Below are 16,252 nucleotides of genomic sequence, written 5' to 3' on the forward strand. Positions count from 1 at the left end.
GTATTGTTAAAAAGTTTTGAGCAATTTTGCAGAGGAGTTACATTGTCATCGATAGCACATTCAATGGGAGTTTTTTGCATTTGAAAGGTTAGTTTTCATTCTATTTTGACTATTTAAAGAGGAATTTAGGGAAAATTTGTTGTTTTACGGAAAAATTACATTAAACAAACTCTATTTTTTTTGTATTTTTATAACAAAGAAGAAGAAAAAAGACTCAAATATATATATATATATATATATATATATATATATATATATATATATATATATATATATATATATATATATATATATATATATATATATATATATATATATATATATATATATATATATATATATATATATATATATATATATTGCCCTTGCCCACCCGCCCGGATCCCAGGCCAACGGCCATTGGGATACTGGTCGAGGGCCTGAGCAAGCGAGAGGGGAGGGGTTGCACACAGCACCCCCCGCCTGCCCAAGACAATAGGCCGTAGACCAATTTTGGGAATAGGCCGTAGACCCGTTCACCTAGGCGAAAGAGCAAGTGTTGCGTGCAACCCCCTCCCACCTGCAGTAGGCCAATTCTAGGAATCGGCCTGTGACCTATTGGTCGCTGGTTGGAAGCCTAAGTGGGCGGGGGGGAAGGGTGTTACGTGATTGGCCTACGACCCAACAGCCGTTGGCCTTAGGGCCCAAGTGAGTGATTTTTTTAAAATTAAATTTAAAAAAGAAAAACAAATTATTTAATTAAAAATTTATGTATAAATTTTTTTTATATAATAAAATTTATATATATATCTATATATATATATATATATATATGTAATAAAAATTTTGGCCAAACATTTTATAATTTGCATATTATGAACTAATAAGATTTGCGAAGGTTGAAGCAATATATATTCGGGAGCGAAAATGTTCTGGGCTCTGATGTGGCCGCAGGCGGGCAGGTGGCGAGCGCGTATCCCTGCACCTGCATAGAGACAGAACATAAATTAATCACAGTTATTCGAGTATATGCGATAGCTGTTACCCTACCTCAATGACCTGTCGACATCCGTTTGCTGTGCTCGGTCAACTATCTTCCTAGCGGTTTTGGTGGCGGTTTCTGTTAATGGATGCGATGGACATCGAAGAGGAGGCCATTGATTATTCCCAGGATCCGTTCGAAGGACAAACCATCTTTGGCAGTCGCAGCCCTAACCCTAGCATAGACAGATCTGCTCCTCCTCACCTAGACATCTCACCGATTGTTGCGCTCCCGGGATCCACGGCCTCGTCATTGCGCATAAGATCTCTCTCCTTGGAAACCTCTGGTCTCAATTATCCCCCGCTCTCCCCTGGTACGCTCGATCTCCTCACTGCTATTACGCCTCCCTCACCTGATTTCGATCCGCTCCCCATCCATAACCCGGTGCCTCCCCGGAGCTCATCCCATCTGGTTTCTGTAAACCCTAACTCCCTCCCATCAGGATGCTTCGACTCTCCGGTCATTAAACCTAAAGCGACGACTCCCCTGAAGGATGCGGGATCTGATCCATTGACGGAACATCCATCGGCGCCAAGAATAGGGAAGAGAAAGGTTAAGTGCATGAAGACGTCTGCAAAGGACCTTACCATCACTTTCGGTGAAGATATTCCAATGGGCGAGGTCGTGGACAAGGCCAACAGAGTACTTGTCGGACATGTGCGAGGAAGGGCTTACTCAGCAACCAGGCTCACAAATTGGGTAAAAGAGATATGGGGCGGCATTCTTCAGGAGCTCCCAGAGGTACAGAGCCTGGCTCGGGGTTGGTTTGCCCTACATTTTTCGAAGGCTGAATATACTGACCTGATCCTTGCCAAATACTGGCACATAGAGATGGCACCGGTCCTCCTCAAGCACTGGTCACCGCTATTCGACCCGGAGCGGGAACAAATTGGAGCAGGACCTATCTAGGTACGATTACTAGGTCTTCCATTACAATTCTGGTCTGAAGCGATGTTTATTAGGATTGGAAATGCCCTTGGGACATATTTGGAATATGATAAGACATATGTTCAGACAAAAATTCATGCACTTGCAAGAATATTGGTTCACTTGGACACAAGGGAGGGCCTGGAAGAGAAGATTACCCTGAAATGGAGGCATTACACCAGGATACAAATCTTGGATTATGAGGGTGTTCCGTTCCGTTGTAGAAGGTGTCATAAGGTAGGGCATGTATTCAAGTAATGCCCTCTGCTCACCATCATCTCTAAAAGGGAAAGCTCCTGTGTCAGCACCTCGAGCTCCAGTATCAGCATCGTGCATCAGCACTTCGGTTCCAAAGAATTTCAATTTGGGTGGAGCATAAAACTTCTTGGATAAACAGAAATATATATAGAAATATTTTATTAATAAATGAATAGACAGATGATGATTGATTACAATGGGGTTCCTGGCTTATATACCGCCACGGACACCCTTTGGGAAAGGGCATGATCTTATGATCATGCCCTTTCGTCTAATTAAAATTAAAATTAAATAATAACCCTAAAATTAACTAATTTTTTACATAACATTGCCTTCCTCTCGAAAGAATGCTTTGTCCTCAAAGCATAAGTAACGACGGATGTTGTTGAAGAATGATTCATTCTCCCAAGAAACGTCTTCTTCGGCAAGTCCTTCCACTTGATTATATATTCCAAGATGATCAAGGTCCCACACTTTAAAAGTTCTTGGATTAATTTCTCAATTTTCGTTTTTTGGAGATGTGGATATCGGTATGGCTTGATGTTGATGGGGCCTGACCCTGCCTTGACTTCTATTGTATGCTCAATTTCCCTATTAGGCGACATCTTCATAGGTAGGTCTTGAAATACTTTTTCATGCTTCCGAATCATATCTTGTATCTCTGGTGACTCTTCTCTGGTCATATTTGCAGATAACATTTCTAACTGGTGACATTGTATTGCATAAGCAGGTGCTCTTCTTCGACTCAGCGTCATCATCTGAGATGATGATACAACTTGATTCTCGAGTGCTTGGAATCCGTGTAGTTTGTACTTCTGACCTCCCCATTTGAATTTTATAAATTGTACTTGATGGTTGGCGACATAAGTACGTAAAGTTCGTAGCCATTGGATACCTAAGACTACATCTACTCCTCCTAACGGTACTGTGAATAACGGAGACTCTAATTTAAAGTCTTCAATCTGCAAATTGACCTTATGGCATTTCCCCACCTTTTGAATCTTCTTACCGTTAGCTACCATCACTTTCATGTTTGGTAAGGGAAATGAAAAGATATTGAGTCTCTTTGCCACGGTTGCTTCTAAAAAATTGTGTGTGCTTCCAGAATCGATGAGAACCACTACGTTGTTCTTCTTTATGTGTCCTTTTAACTTTAAGGTCTGAGGTTGTGATATACCTGTCATGGCTGATAATGACACTTGTGGCATACTCCCGTCATCTAATTCAGGGGAGAATTCTGGGGCATCTTCTATTTCTTCTATGCCAGAACCTTCACTGTTTGAATCATTGGTTGCTTCACAATTATATAAGTTCTTTAGTTCTTTTCCTTTAGCACATCTATGTTTGGGGTCCCACTTCTCACCACAGTGTTTACATTTACCCTCTTTTATCCTTTGCATTTCCACATTAGATTTTTCATCTTCACAACGATGTGGTGGAACATATCTTGTATTATTTGAGTCCACATACTGGGGTATCCTTCGTCTTGCATAAGTTTTTTCCGCTTTTGACCAAAATATTGTTTCGGATTTCTTTTCGGCTATTTTTTCTTTTCGTCTTGCTAATTCTATAGATGTAATGTCATGCATCTCAAGTTCTACTTGTAAATGGGTTTTGAGTCCCAAGATGTATGACTGAATTAGGCGAGATTCTGATAACCCAGGTACTCATGTTACTAAAGTATCCCATTCTTGAGTGTATTCGTCCACACTTCCTTTTTGTCGTAATTTGATGAGTTTTGAAAAGAATTCTTCTTCCTTTTCACCTTGGAATCTTTTAAAGAATGCATCTTTAAATTTCCTCCAGCTAATGCCGTGTGTTGTCTTTTTCCACCACATATACCAGTTATATGCTTCTCCTTCCATTTTCATGGATGCATGCCTGAGCTTTTCGTCATCGTCATTGATGTCATATATCTCAAAGTATTCTTCTGCTTTATTTATCCATGCAACATTTTTTTTTTCGTTTCCATCGAATTTAGGCATCTCGACTTTTGCCCTTCGCTAGTATGTTGCTAATGGTTGAGCGAAAAAAGGGTGTTGATTGGTAAAGTTATCCCAGAGTTGCTTGTTTGTAAAGGCTATGTTACTCGCTTCTTGGTGGGGTGTCGCTGATTTTTTTGGGGATTCAACTTTTTCATGAGAGTCTGTTGACTTTGTTGAATCTGACGAGATGTGTTCTTGATTCTCTTCACCTTCTTTTAGTAGTTGTTCGGGTGTACAATTCGACCTTTTACACAGAATTTTCAGCATTGTTAAGACCTCTCTGATGCCTGCTTCTGTCTGGACATGGTAATTTTCCATCTTTATTTCTATTCGATTTGTCGTATCGTGAAGATTTTTTATTTCATCAGCTTGCTCCCTAAGCTTGATCTGGAATTCATTTAATCTTTTATTGACCTCATCGTGGTTGCTATTTATCTTATGCTCTGCATCCAACAATTTTTTTTGGAAATCCGCCATTGTCATTGTCGACATTGAGCGGGTTTGCGGGGGCGTGTATTTATTTGCCAGCTAAAATATTTTTCCTCCCTCTTTTTTTTTTTTTTTTTAATTAGCTAAAATAATTTTTATACATATAAATTTTAATTAATTAAAATAAACTTAATTAATTAAATTAACATATATATATATATAATTTTTAATTAATTAAATTATATGTATTATATATAATATAACTATATATATATATGTTATATATATTATATGTCACGTTATATATATATATCTATATATATATATATATATATATATATATATATATGTTATATAACGTTATGTATATTAAAAATATATATTGGATGACCATTTGTAAATAACGTTATATGGTTGACCGTCACGACCCCCCTACCTAGTCATGATCGGTTTGACCGATGCTTCGAGTAGATAACACCGTCGAGCTTACCGCAATGAAAAGAACACCATCGAGGGAAAGATAGCCGACGAGAACACTGGCGTCGGGCCTCGAGCACACGAAAATTAAGTTGGGCGAACACAGGTGACCAGGGAACGCCGGGGAGTAGGAATAATTGATGGGAGAACAGTGGAACAGGTGGAGGAGCGGGTGACTGTGGGAGGAAATGACGCAACGGTCAGCAGGGATAGGAAAGCAACAATGGAAAATGGTTTGAACAGGCAGTCGGATTAAGGCAGCGAGGCTTCTTAAGTAGGATACAGCGAAGTGTTCTTTGTTGGCAAGCTTGAAAGAACCTTTAAAAGTGATTAGGTTCACGTCTTGGATCAAAGTGAACCTCTGCTCTTGCGCAACGAACCCTAGACAGATACATCCAGATTGCTTAGGCTCCTGTCTGTGGTGACGCCGAACAGTCTTGACTCTACTGTGGTTGCGGATTGTCGGTGAGGGAAGCGTGAGAAAGGGAAAAAAAATGTGGCGGAGGGATGGATGAATGTTGGCGGAATGCTGGGTAGGGTAGATAGGCGGTGTCAAAAACTAATGAAGACAGCGAATTCGAAGGCGTGGAATGTAAACAGGGGTACAGGGAGAGTGACGGAAGAACGATAGCAGAGGAAAACCGATGGCAGCGGATCAACAGAGCCCGAGTAATGAACTAGCTCTGATACCAATGGAGCATAAAACTTCTTGGATAAATAGAAATATATATAGAAATATTTTATTAATAAATGAATAGATAGATGATGATTGATTACAATGGGGTTCCTGGCTTATATACCGCCACGGACACCCTTTGGGAAAGGGCATGATCTTATGATCGTGCCCTTTCGTCTAATTAAAATTAAAATTAAATAATAACCCTAAAATTAACTAATTTTTTACATAACATTGGGTGAATCCTCAAAGGAAGCGGAAGTAGCCAACAAGCCGCCCTCACCCCCTCTGATGCGGGCAAGAGCTGCAGCCACTGCGGAGACGGCGTGGAAATCGGGTACATCTCCTTCCTCTCCTCTTATTTCACATTCATCATCATTATCACTTTCTGTTGATGCACCTTTGGCTGTATATGCACCTCTGGTTACTTGTGCAATTTCCTTCCCCCCGCCCATCATTGCACCATCCTCTCCCACTATCCATTCGACTCCATCCTCAACAGGGGTTATGGCCACGGCCCGCCCGATAATGTCTCACTCCTACAACCTTCGATCCAGGCTCATGTCGGGTTCAGACCAGCAGACAAGGCTGGGGTTGGCCTACCCTGGGCCCCCTACCCAATCATCCCGAGGGTGTAAATCCTACCTGACCAAGGCCATTCAGAAAGTTGGTGCTGAGGTAGCATCAGGCAAGCAATCCACCATGGAAGGGGTCCTTAGAGCTTTGCAAACCCCAGAGGGGGTTTCGCCATGAAATGCCTCTCCTTTAATTGCAGAGGTCTGGCTAGTACCTCCAAAAAACTAGCCATGTGGAGGCTGATTGAGAACGAGCCCATTGATATCATTTTTCTGCAAGAGACCTTGGGCAACGCAGACTCTATAGAGCATACCCTATCTACCCTTAGACATGGATGGCACTTCCATGCACTAGATGCCATTGGTAGGGCTGGAGGCTTAGCCATCGGTTACAATCCTCGAACCATAAATGTATCTGCCACTTGGGGAGGAGTGGGCTTCATTGGCATGGATTTCTTCTCGGCTGAGCTAGGGGAGACCCTAAGGATTATCAATGTATATGGCCCTTGCCAGAGGAGAGAGGAATTCTGGCAGCATTTTCTTGGTTAGGCTCGACATCTATGGATCAGCTTATCATAGGGGGCGATCTTAACTTCTGCATGGGATATGGGGAATCCTGGGGATCTCAAGCCCAAGTTGACCCCTTGTCTGATTTCTTCAAAGACATTTTGGAACAACACCATCTTGCTGATATCCCCATGAACAAGCTTATGCCTACCTGGAGGAACTAGAGGGTAGGGGATGCCGCCCTGGCCAAGAGACTCGACAGATTTATGATCAAAACCCCCCTGCTTCAGAGATTGACCAGATACAGACAATGGGTGGGGGCAGGGGGAATATCTGACCATTCTCCTATATATCTAGAGATACTGGGACCTGATGCCAAGCCAAAGGCACCCTTCAAATTCAATCATGTCTGGCTACAAGATGAGGAGTATACTAGAATGGTCAAGGACTTTTGGGTCTCCCACCCTATATCTAATCATAGATCAGTGGCGGAGGGTTTCTGCCAAAATCTCTCTCAGCTTAAGCATCTAACCATGGCTTGGGCAAAGGAGAAGAAGGCAAAGGATGATCAGAAGATTTTGGCCATCGAAGCTAAGTTGGAATTACTGATGGATGAAAGGAATCTTGGCTTTACCTCAGCAGAAGAGAAGATCAAGCTGATCAAGCTTGAGAAGCAGAAAGAAAAGATCCTTAAGGAAAGGGAAGAATCATGGAAATTGAAGAGCAGGGCCATTTGGTTAAAGGCGGGAGACGACAACACCAAATTTTACCAAAATTATGCCAAGGGAAGGAAGACTTCTAATACGATCTGGAAAATGCCCCTACCTGATGGAGAGCATGCAGACAATTTTCAAAAACTTTCCAGATTGGGCACCTCACACTTTCGGCATCTGTTCAGAGCTCCCCATGAGGCCAATCTTGCAGATATCATTCATGTGGCTGGACTCTTCCCTCGCTTTGTAGGTGAGGAAGAAGCAAATGAATTGACCTCACCTGTCACTCTGGATGAACTTGAGGGGGTATTAAAGTGGTTCAAGAAGGATAAAAGCCCGGGACCAGACGGGTGGTCTATAGAATTCTATTTGGCTTTTTATGATCTATTGGCATTGGATCTTCTTCAGGTTGTGGAGGAATGTCGATCATCTGGTAGGCTGTTCAATGCTATCAACTCCACCTTCATAGCCCTCATCCCTAAGACTGATTCCCCTGCCTCCTTTGATGATTTCCGACCCATTTCCCTCTGCAATTGCCTCTATAAGATCATCTTGAAAATCATTGCAAATCGTATCAGACCTATCCTTTCTCAACATATCCTCCCTGAACAATTTGCTTTTCTTGAAGATCGCCAGATTCATGAAGCAATTGGCACTGCTCAAGAAGCCATTCATTCCATCCAAGCCCACAGACTAAAAGGTATCATTCTCAAAATTGACCTGGCCAAGGCCTTTGATCGGGTGGACTGGACTTATATCAAAATGCTGCTTATTCACCTGGGCTTCCCCCTCTCATTCACCAATTGGATTATGGCTTGCATAACAACCCCCTCCTACAGTCTGCTCATTAATGGATCTGCCTCTACTTTTTTCCATGCTGAAAGGGGTCTCAGGCAGGGCTGCCCGCTCTCACCGCTCCTCTTTCTGCTTGTTATGGAATGTCTGAGCAGACTCATCTATCATGAAAAGCAAAATGGTAGAATATCAGGCTTGAAGATTACTGATCAGTGTTACCTGACACATCTCCTGTTTGTAGATGATGTCATCATTTTTTTGGATGGGAGTATACGGGATTCGATCACCCTTGATAAGATCCTTGCCTCTTTCTACAGAGCGACCGGTATGGCGGCAAACCACTCAAAATCAACTATTTCCCAGGCTTTCACTTCTGCTCAAGAATCTAATCTAGCCTCGCAACGTTTCCCTTATAGCCCTCGACCTCTGGATCAGGGTTTCAAATATTTGGGTTATTGGATCAAGCCTTTGGGACACAGGATAGCAAACTGGACTTGGCTGATCACCAAATTTGAGAAAAGGATCTCGCACTGGAGCCATCATTTTCTATCCAGAGCAGGAAGGCTGGTGCTCATCAAATCAATTTTGGAGGCCACACCTGTATTCTGGATGGCTTTAGCATGGATTCCTAGAGGTATACTTGCCCGCCTCAAGCAAATATGTTGTAGATACCTCTGGAATGGAGGGCAGGACAAGCGAGTATTTGCATGGATTAGCTGGGACAACATTGCTATGCCTAAGAAGTGGGGAGGCTGGGGCCTAAAAGATCTATCATACTTTGCACATGCCTTGGCTGCGAAAATGGGATGGACTTTGCTTACCAAGCAAAATCTCTGGTCATCTATCTCATACCATAAATACATATGGCCCTTATAAGTTATGGATTGGATCCGACTGCCTGGCTGGAACAGAACAGGTATTTCATTGGTGTGGAAAGCACTATTGAACTCGCTCCCCCTCATTCGCAGTCATCTTACATGGAGAATCAATGATGGAACCAGGGTTCGCATCAATATGGATCCTTGGACAGGAGGAGGAGGGAGATGTTATCTCCCTGGTGAGCTTATTCGATTACTTGATCAACAGAATATTAGAGTAATAACTCACATCGTGGACCAGGAGAATTCATCCTTATTCACACAAGCATGGAAATCGGCAACACAATTAGATTTGCCTCCTGTCTGGCATCTATACTGGGAGGATTACACGAGTGCTCTGAGTGAATCCCATATCCGCATAAAGGATGGACCAGATGAACTCATGTGGAACAAGGCTGAATCTGGATATTACTCCCCCAAGGAAGGCTACCTGTGTCTGATTAATTACAAAAAACCTGAGATAACTCAGAGTTGGTGGAAGATCATCTGGCAATTAAAGACTCCTCCCCGGACAAAACTATTTTTCTGGTGTATACTCCGGAACAAGGTCCCTACTGGGGAATCGCTTATGCACAGGTCTGTGCATGGCCCCACTTAGTGCATACTCTACAAACAACAATGCAAATCGACTACCCATCTTTTTCTTACTTGTGGAACCACAAAACAGATATGGATGGATGTGGCTGGGGAAATCGGTTTCGCGGGAGCATGGGAGGGTGAAAACATCACAGCTGCTTGGGAGGCCTGGAATCGAGCACACTCTGGAACAAATCGCACATGCCTTCCTCTCATCATTTGCTGGGCTATTTGGCTGGCTAGGAACAAAATGATCTTCGAAAATGGCTCGATTCGATGGCAAGCTGTTATTGCAAAAATCGTTGCAGCATATCACGAATTGCCTGAATATACTCCTCCTTGGTCACGTAGACCTACTGCCCCCAAACCCATAGATCAATCCATACCATGGGCATTTTTCGATGGAGCCACTCAACAACAGGGAGTGGGGGGGGGGCTTTATACTATATCTATCAGATCAGCATCATTACAAAGTCAAGATGGGATTAGGCGTAGGAACGAACAATTTTGCTGAACTCATAACTCTTCGCCATCTTATGCATTTTGCATTAAATCATGATTGCAGAGATTTACAGATATATGGGGACTCAAATATTATCATAAATTGGATCAATCTGAAATCTAGATGTCACGCACACACACTCTTAAATATTCTGGACAAAGTTATGCATCTCAAATCACAGTTTAATAACATCATTGTTCGTCATATCTACAGGGAGCATAATCACAGTGCCGACGGATTATCCAAGGAAGCCACGCACCTGCCAGGAGGACAGTGGATAATCCATGAACAGAGGGGCAACTCTCACTACTAGCACTCCCACAGGCCTTATATAGACCAAATCTACCCTCGGGTGGATGACCACTGATTTTTTGAAGAACTGTCGAGTATATATGATGGTGTACATAATCTAGTTTTTATTTATGAATAGCATCCTACGAGGTGCAATTCTGTCTTTATATAGAATACTGATTATAGCATCATCCTGCGTGATGATTTTTTTTATTTCTTGATACAGCATCATCCTGCGTGATGATTTTTTGTTTTTTGATACAGACATGTATAGGAATGGTTTGTGGATATTATAGTCATGGATGAAATCCGCATATGCTGAATAACATATACTATATGTAATTTTTCACCATATAATGAAAGATTACGATTTTTTCGGTGGAAAAAATACATATAATAAAAATTTTGGGAATATTTTTTTTAACAATTCTATTAATAATTTTAAATTTATATATAAAAAAATTTATTTATTTATTTATTTATGTTATATTTAATAACAAATGTTCTAATAATTTTAAATTTATATATAATAAAAAAATTATAAATTTATACATATAAATTTTATAACAATTTTTAAAATTTATATAAAATTCAATTTATTTTTATATTTATATATTTTTTAAAATAACAGTTATACTGTTAATCTTTCTTTTTTAAAGTAATATATATGTTTTTTTAATATATATATATTCAGGAAGATGGCATCAAGGAAGGTCTCTGTGAATATTTCTAGAACAAGGACAACAATTCCATCATCTAAAGTTGCAGTTGGACGCTCTATGAATATTGTTGAACATACCTGAACTGAGAAACATCGTAAAAGTCAAGCAAATGGCCCGTCAAGTACATTAAAGATTATTTTTGAATGGAGGAATTCACGAGAAATAAATAAAACAAATTTTACATGGCATGTTAAAGTTGTTGAAATCAATGATAGAACACATATCTATCTATATTATGGTATGATTAACTTTGGTGAACCATATGAGGTGATGGGCAGAGTACGAGACATATGTTTGGTGTTGAATGCAGACATTGTTTATGTTCTTGCAAAATTGCCCAAGACACATGAAAAGGTTAGATATCATCTGTCAAAGGTCAAGTATGACACATATGAAGAATATACACCATTGTGTGAAGAAATCGCAGACAACATTTCAAATAACATTATAAGTATGCTTATTTATACTTATGTGTTATGCATTATTGTAAGGGTCATTAATTTTTTTATAAATGATTGATCATTGGCATATTTTTTCTTTAATAGGATTTTGTTGAGTCTTTCAATGATGTTGGAGGGTATTTATTATCTAGAGCCAAATATTATGAATGTGATCAGCAGTTTCCAGACAGAGACAAAAGAAGAAAGGAGAAGGAAGCAAAGAGCAACAATCCATGACATTGTAATAGTACATACAGGGGACCATCAAATAATCCCTAAGGTCGGTCAATCTAGCAAAGGTAAACATGTTTCTTTTGAAGATGTGGAAGTTGAAGCTTAAAAATATGTTACCATTAGTGAGGAGGAGGTTAGAACTGTTGTTGAAAAGGATAAAAGAAATAAAACACCAAAAAGAAAAATGGTTATGAATGTCTCTCTTCCACTTGATGATGAGGATATTGTTTATGTAGAAGAAGATATGTTAACTAGTAAGAAGAAGAAATCAAAAGTTGGTCAATCTATTAAAATCATAGGAAACAATGAAGATCAAAGTGAAAGTTCTAAAGACAACTGTTAGAGTCGGTCTATTTATCCCTCCATCAGAGATCAAAGCTCTTTTGCATTTCATGATTAGGTGTCCCATCAGTTTTGATAAGTTGCATTTCGTTAGGCATGCCATAATTTTGGTGGAGTGGGTTGTGTCACTTATTCCCCTCGTGCTTGGCACTGCTGGTTCAGGCCTGTTTATTAAAATAAGTCTTCAAAGGTCATTTACAATCATGTTTTAAAGTTTTGAGGTCTTAGGTCTAGGGTTGAGTCAATTTTGTCTTGAAAAGTTTTAAAAGACCAGCAGGCCAGAGGGATGTCTTTGATAGATCATCACTTCAATAATTTTCATCATTGTACAGCTGAATAAGGACTTCTCTTCAAAACTCTGTTTTTAAGATAAGTCGCCATCTCATTTTTGTAAAAATTGTCAAAATGTTCAGTTCTTCAAATGTTCAAGCGCAATCTTGGTCTCCTTTGCCAAAGCATATCATAGCTATCCCTACAAAAATTATCAGAAGAAATCATTATTTCAACCAATTTGTTTTAAAGGGAAACCAAAAAGTCAGAGCTTATTAATTTGAAAAAGTGTCAACATCCAAAACATTAGAAAGTGGGTTTTGGTCAAGTAAAAATCAAAAGGGAGTCTATATAAAGGCATCTCTCTTCATAAACAACCCATTCACCTCTCAAAAGCAAAGTGGATCCTTGCAAAGGCGATTTTACGAATTATTGAGCAAATCGGGCAGTTCTAGGGGCGCGCTACACATCAGCAGAGGCGCGCTACGCACCCAGGGCGCGCTACGCATCAGCGCGATTTTCTCAGTGTTATTTTGTTTGGGCGCTACGCACCAGAGGCGCGCTACGCGTTGGGCAAGGCGCGCTACGCGTTGGTTTTTTCGCCTAGAAACTTGCCAGCAAGCACTCAAATCCTCTCTTAACTCAAGCAAACTACAGGTAGGCTTCTTTTCCATGGCTGGTTTTGGTTTTGCAAGATGAATGAGAAAGAAATATGATAAATATGCCATGAAAATTAAGAGTAAAAACCCTAAGTTGCTGTGTGAATTTAAAGGCCAAGTTTGCTAGGGTTTCAAAGTTTTATGCTGCCCAAGGTTTTCCCATTTTGGTCCTTCTTTTTCCCCCATATTCACCAGCATTCCCTTAAAAATTCCCCATAAAATTCTATAATATCCCAAACCCTACTTCACCCCAAAACCCTACAAGATCATAATTTCCTATGCCCTTTCCTTTCCCTAAATTCCTTGTTTATTTTCATTGCCCATAATTCCCTCATGTTTCCCTTTATCTAACAATTCCCTTGTATTTAGGTCCCCTTGGTAACAGCATTTTGAAAAAGGAAAAAGTCAAACAGCAGTCAATTGTGTGCACAGTCAGCATATACATTTCAACCATCTTGTCTTCAAAACTATGTCAGAAACCGAATCAGCTTATGAGCAGAGTTATGACAGTGATTCAACACCAGAGATAGAGGTGCTAAGGAGGTATCACAAGGGTGGAAAAGGTGGTTGGCATGTCAGGGAGGAGCCCACTTCTTTGGCTCATTTGCAATCTTGCCCACTTGCAATGACCTGTTTTCAGTACCAATCATGTTTTGAATATTGTGAGAGCATCTCACAAATTCAACATCACCGAGAACTAGTTCACTTATTTGTCCTACATTTGCAGAATGGTCATGTGAACCTTGCTGGAGTGGATTTCACCCTATCGCCCGAGATTATTGCTCAGGCCACCGGGATACCAAATGTTGGGGAGGAGTGGAATAAGCGCCAACATTTAGACAAATTTCACTATGAGCCATATATCAAACCCGGGTGTATGAGACACCTAACTGCTGTTTTTCCTTTCAGATTCCTAAGGGATGAGTATGCACCCTTGATGAGACTCATTATTCGCTATTTCACTTGTGAGGGCAGATTTTCTCGTCTCTATTCGTACCATATCCGTTTGTTGATGCATTTCACAAGGGTACAAATGATGAACATTCCATTTTTCATGTGTCGCAATATAGAGAGGATGGTGCCCTTAGTACAAAGGAAGAGCCCGGCACAGCAGCACAAGAGTATTTATCATTATGCACTGATTAAGATCATAGTGATGCATCAGTTGGCACAGCAGGGTATTGCTTGGGAGGATTTCATTTCTCGCGACTTTTTCACGGTGCCACAGCTACCTCCTGAGATTGTCCATGATGAGGGAGGGCCTTCACATCAGTTTGACATTCCAGAGCCTGAGCATGTCAGCACTCCAGCATGTATTACATATCAGAGAGGCCACAGGGCCTTATTTGCATCTGCACGGCGAGTATTATCTCCACATCAGGTGGAAGGGGTCTCGCCTTCTTCATCGGCACAACGAGTATTATCTCCACATCAGGTGGAGAGGGTCTCGCCTTCTGCAGCACAGGTACAGGTAAAGGACAGAGGCAAGCAACCCATATTTGATGAGGGACCTTCAGGAGATCCAGACACGGATATTATTGACCTTGACATCAGCTCTCTTAGCTCGGAGCTAAAGGGGATCATCCAGCAACAAAAGGCTGAGAATCGCTTGTTGCAGTAGAAATTGGAAATGGCCAATTGGACAATCAACTACTTGGAGCAGCGCAACAAGCAGCTAGAAGATGAACACACTCTTGATGAGTTGCGGCGAATCCGAGAAGACCGAAACTTGGCCCGCAAGAGACCCGGTGATTTGACACCTATTGAGCGAGAGTCTATGCTCATCCGGGTAAACACGCATTTAGAGAAATTGTTAGCCAAGGCAAACAAGGACAAAGATATGCTCCGCCATATGAAGAATCATTATTGGGCCCGCAAGCATGTTTGCAAAGTGAGGATGAAGGTTCTTAAAGGACGATTGACCAAGGCATTAAAACGGCGAAAAAGGCCCGATCCACTCCAAATTTTGGCCGAAGCCTCCTTGAAGGAGCATGGTACTTGATAATACACCCCCAGCTCAAAATTCAGAAACTGTGGAGAATTTTTGGTCAATTTTGAAATTTTTGTGTTAAAAACAGGTTTTTGCCCTCAACGCGTAGCGCGCCGCGCGCTACCCTGAAGATGGGGAGGTCCAATTCACAAAAGGTCTGCTTTTTTGGTTTTTTCATGATGAAATAAACCTACTTAGCCACTGCCAAGACATTTCATCAAGTTTTGGGCCCCCAAAAGGTCAAAAAACATGCAAAAATTTACCTCACTGCCCCTTTTTGGACACACAGGAAGCAGTGTTGGGAGAATGCATTTTTGGAGGGGAAAATGGGCACCAAATTGAGAAATTCCACTTGGGTTGGAAATTAGACATCCAGAACTTTCCAAAAATCCCACCTGAGCTCAATTTGGAGGCCGGGAAGTTCCTCAAAAGTGGGCTGAAAGACGCACTACGCGTAGAGATTTGGCGCGCTACGCATCAGGGAATTTTCCAAGTTTTTCATCTACAGCACAGGAAAACGCAACTATTTGACCAGTTTTGATTTTTTATGGTATTTCACACCCTCTTTGATGTAATTAATGTATTTTCATGTTGACATGACACTTATTTACGTATTCTAGAAGATTCATTCACAAAATAGCAAAAATTTAATGAATGAATTGGTTTCCTAGCTTATAGAGGCAAGTTGTTTTGATTGCCTAGATTGTAGTGCTTTGTTTAGAATTGGTTGAAATAGCTCCTAGGATGATGAGCTCGAACCCTAGAGGCAAGGAAATGTGTTACCTTGCCTATATTATGTATCTTCTCAGTCATTTTCAGAGTTGGACTCTTTGGGAAGAGGCTTGGAGACTTTATTGTACATTTTACTTCAGCATTTTGGCAAAGGGAAGACCAGGGTTTTGCAGCACTTTTTGGAATTCCTATGGCTTTATGTCTTGATGGTGTGCTTCTTTCAGTACTTGTAAGTTTGTTATGTGTATCATTT

General features: G+C 40.9%; 1 protein-coding gene across 1 annotated transcript; it reads left to right on the top strand.

Moving 5' to 3' along the window:
• Positions 1 to 9,242: 9,242 nt before the first annotated feature.
• LOC149214446 (uncharacterized) lies at positions 9,243 to 9,839 on the top strand. The gene has a single exon (XM_089389397.1). The coding sequence runs from the start codon at positions 9,243 to 9,245 to the stop codon at positions 9,837 to 9,839; it is 597 nt and encodes a 198-aa protein (XP_089245523.1).
• Positions 9,840 to 16,252: the final 6,413 nt, after the last annotated feature.

This window comes from Pinus tabuliformis, chromosome 1_1, assembly GCF_031772625.1.
Source record: "Pinus tabuliformis cultivar Carrire ecotype Pingquan chromosome 1_1, CPIR1, whole genome shotgun sequence".
Classification (NCBI taxonomy): domain Eukaryota; kingdom Viridiplantae; phylum Streptophyta; class Pinopsida; order Pinales; family Pinaceae; genus Pinus; species Pinus tabuliformis.

What these genes read in the sequence shown, in the direction of transcription:
- LOC149214446 (XM_089389397.1), top strand. Translation starts at nt 9,243, where the DNA reads ATGGATTGGATCCGACTGCCTGGCTGGAACAGAACAGGTATTTCATTG.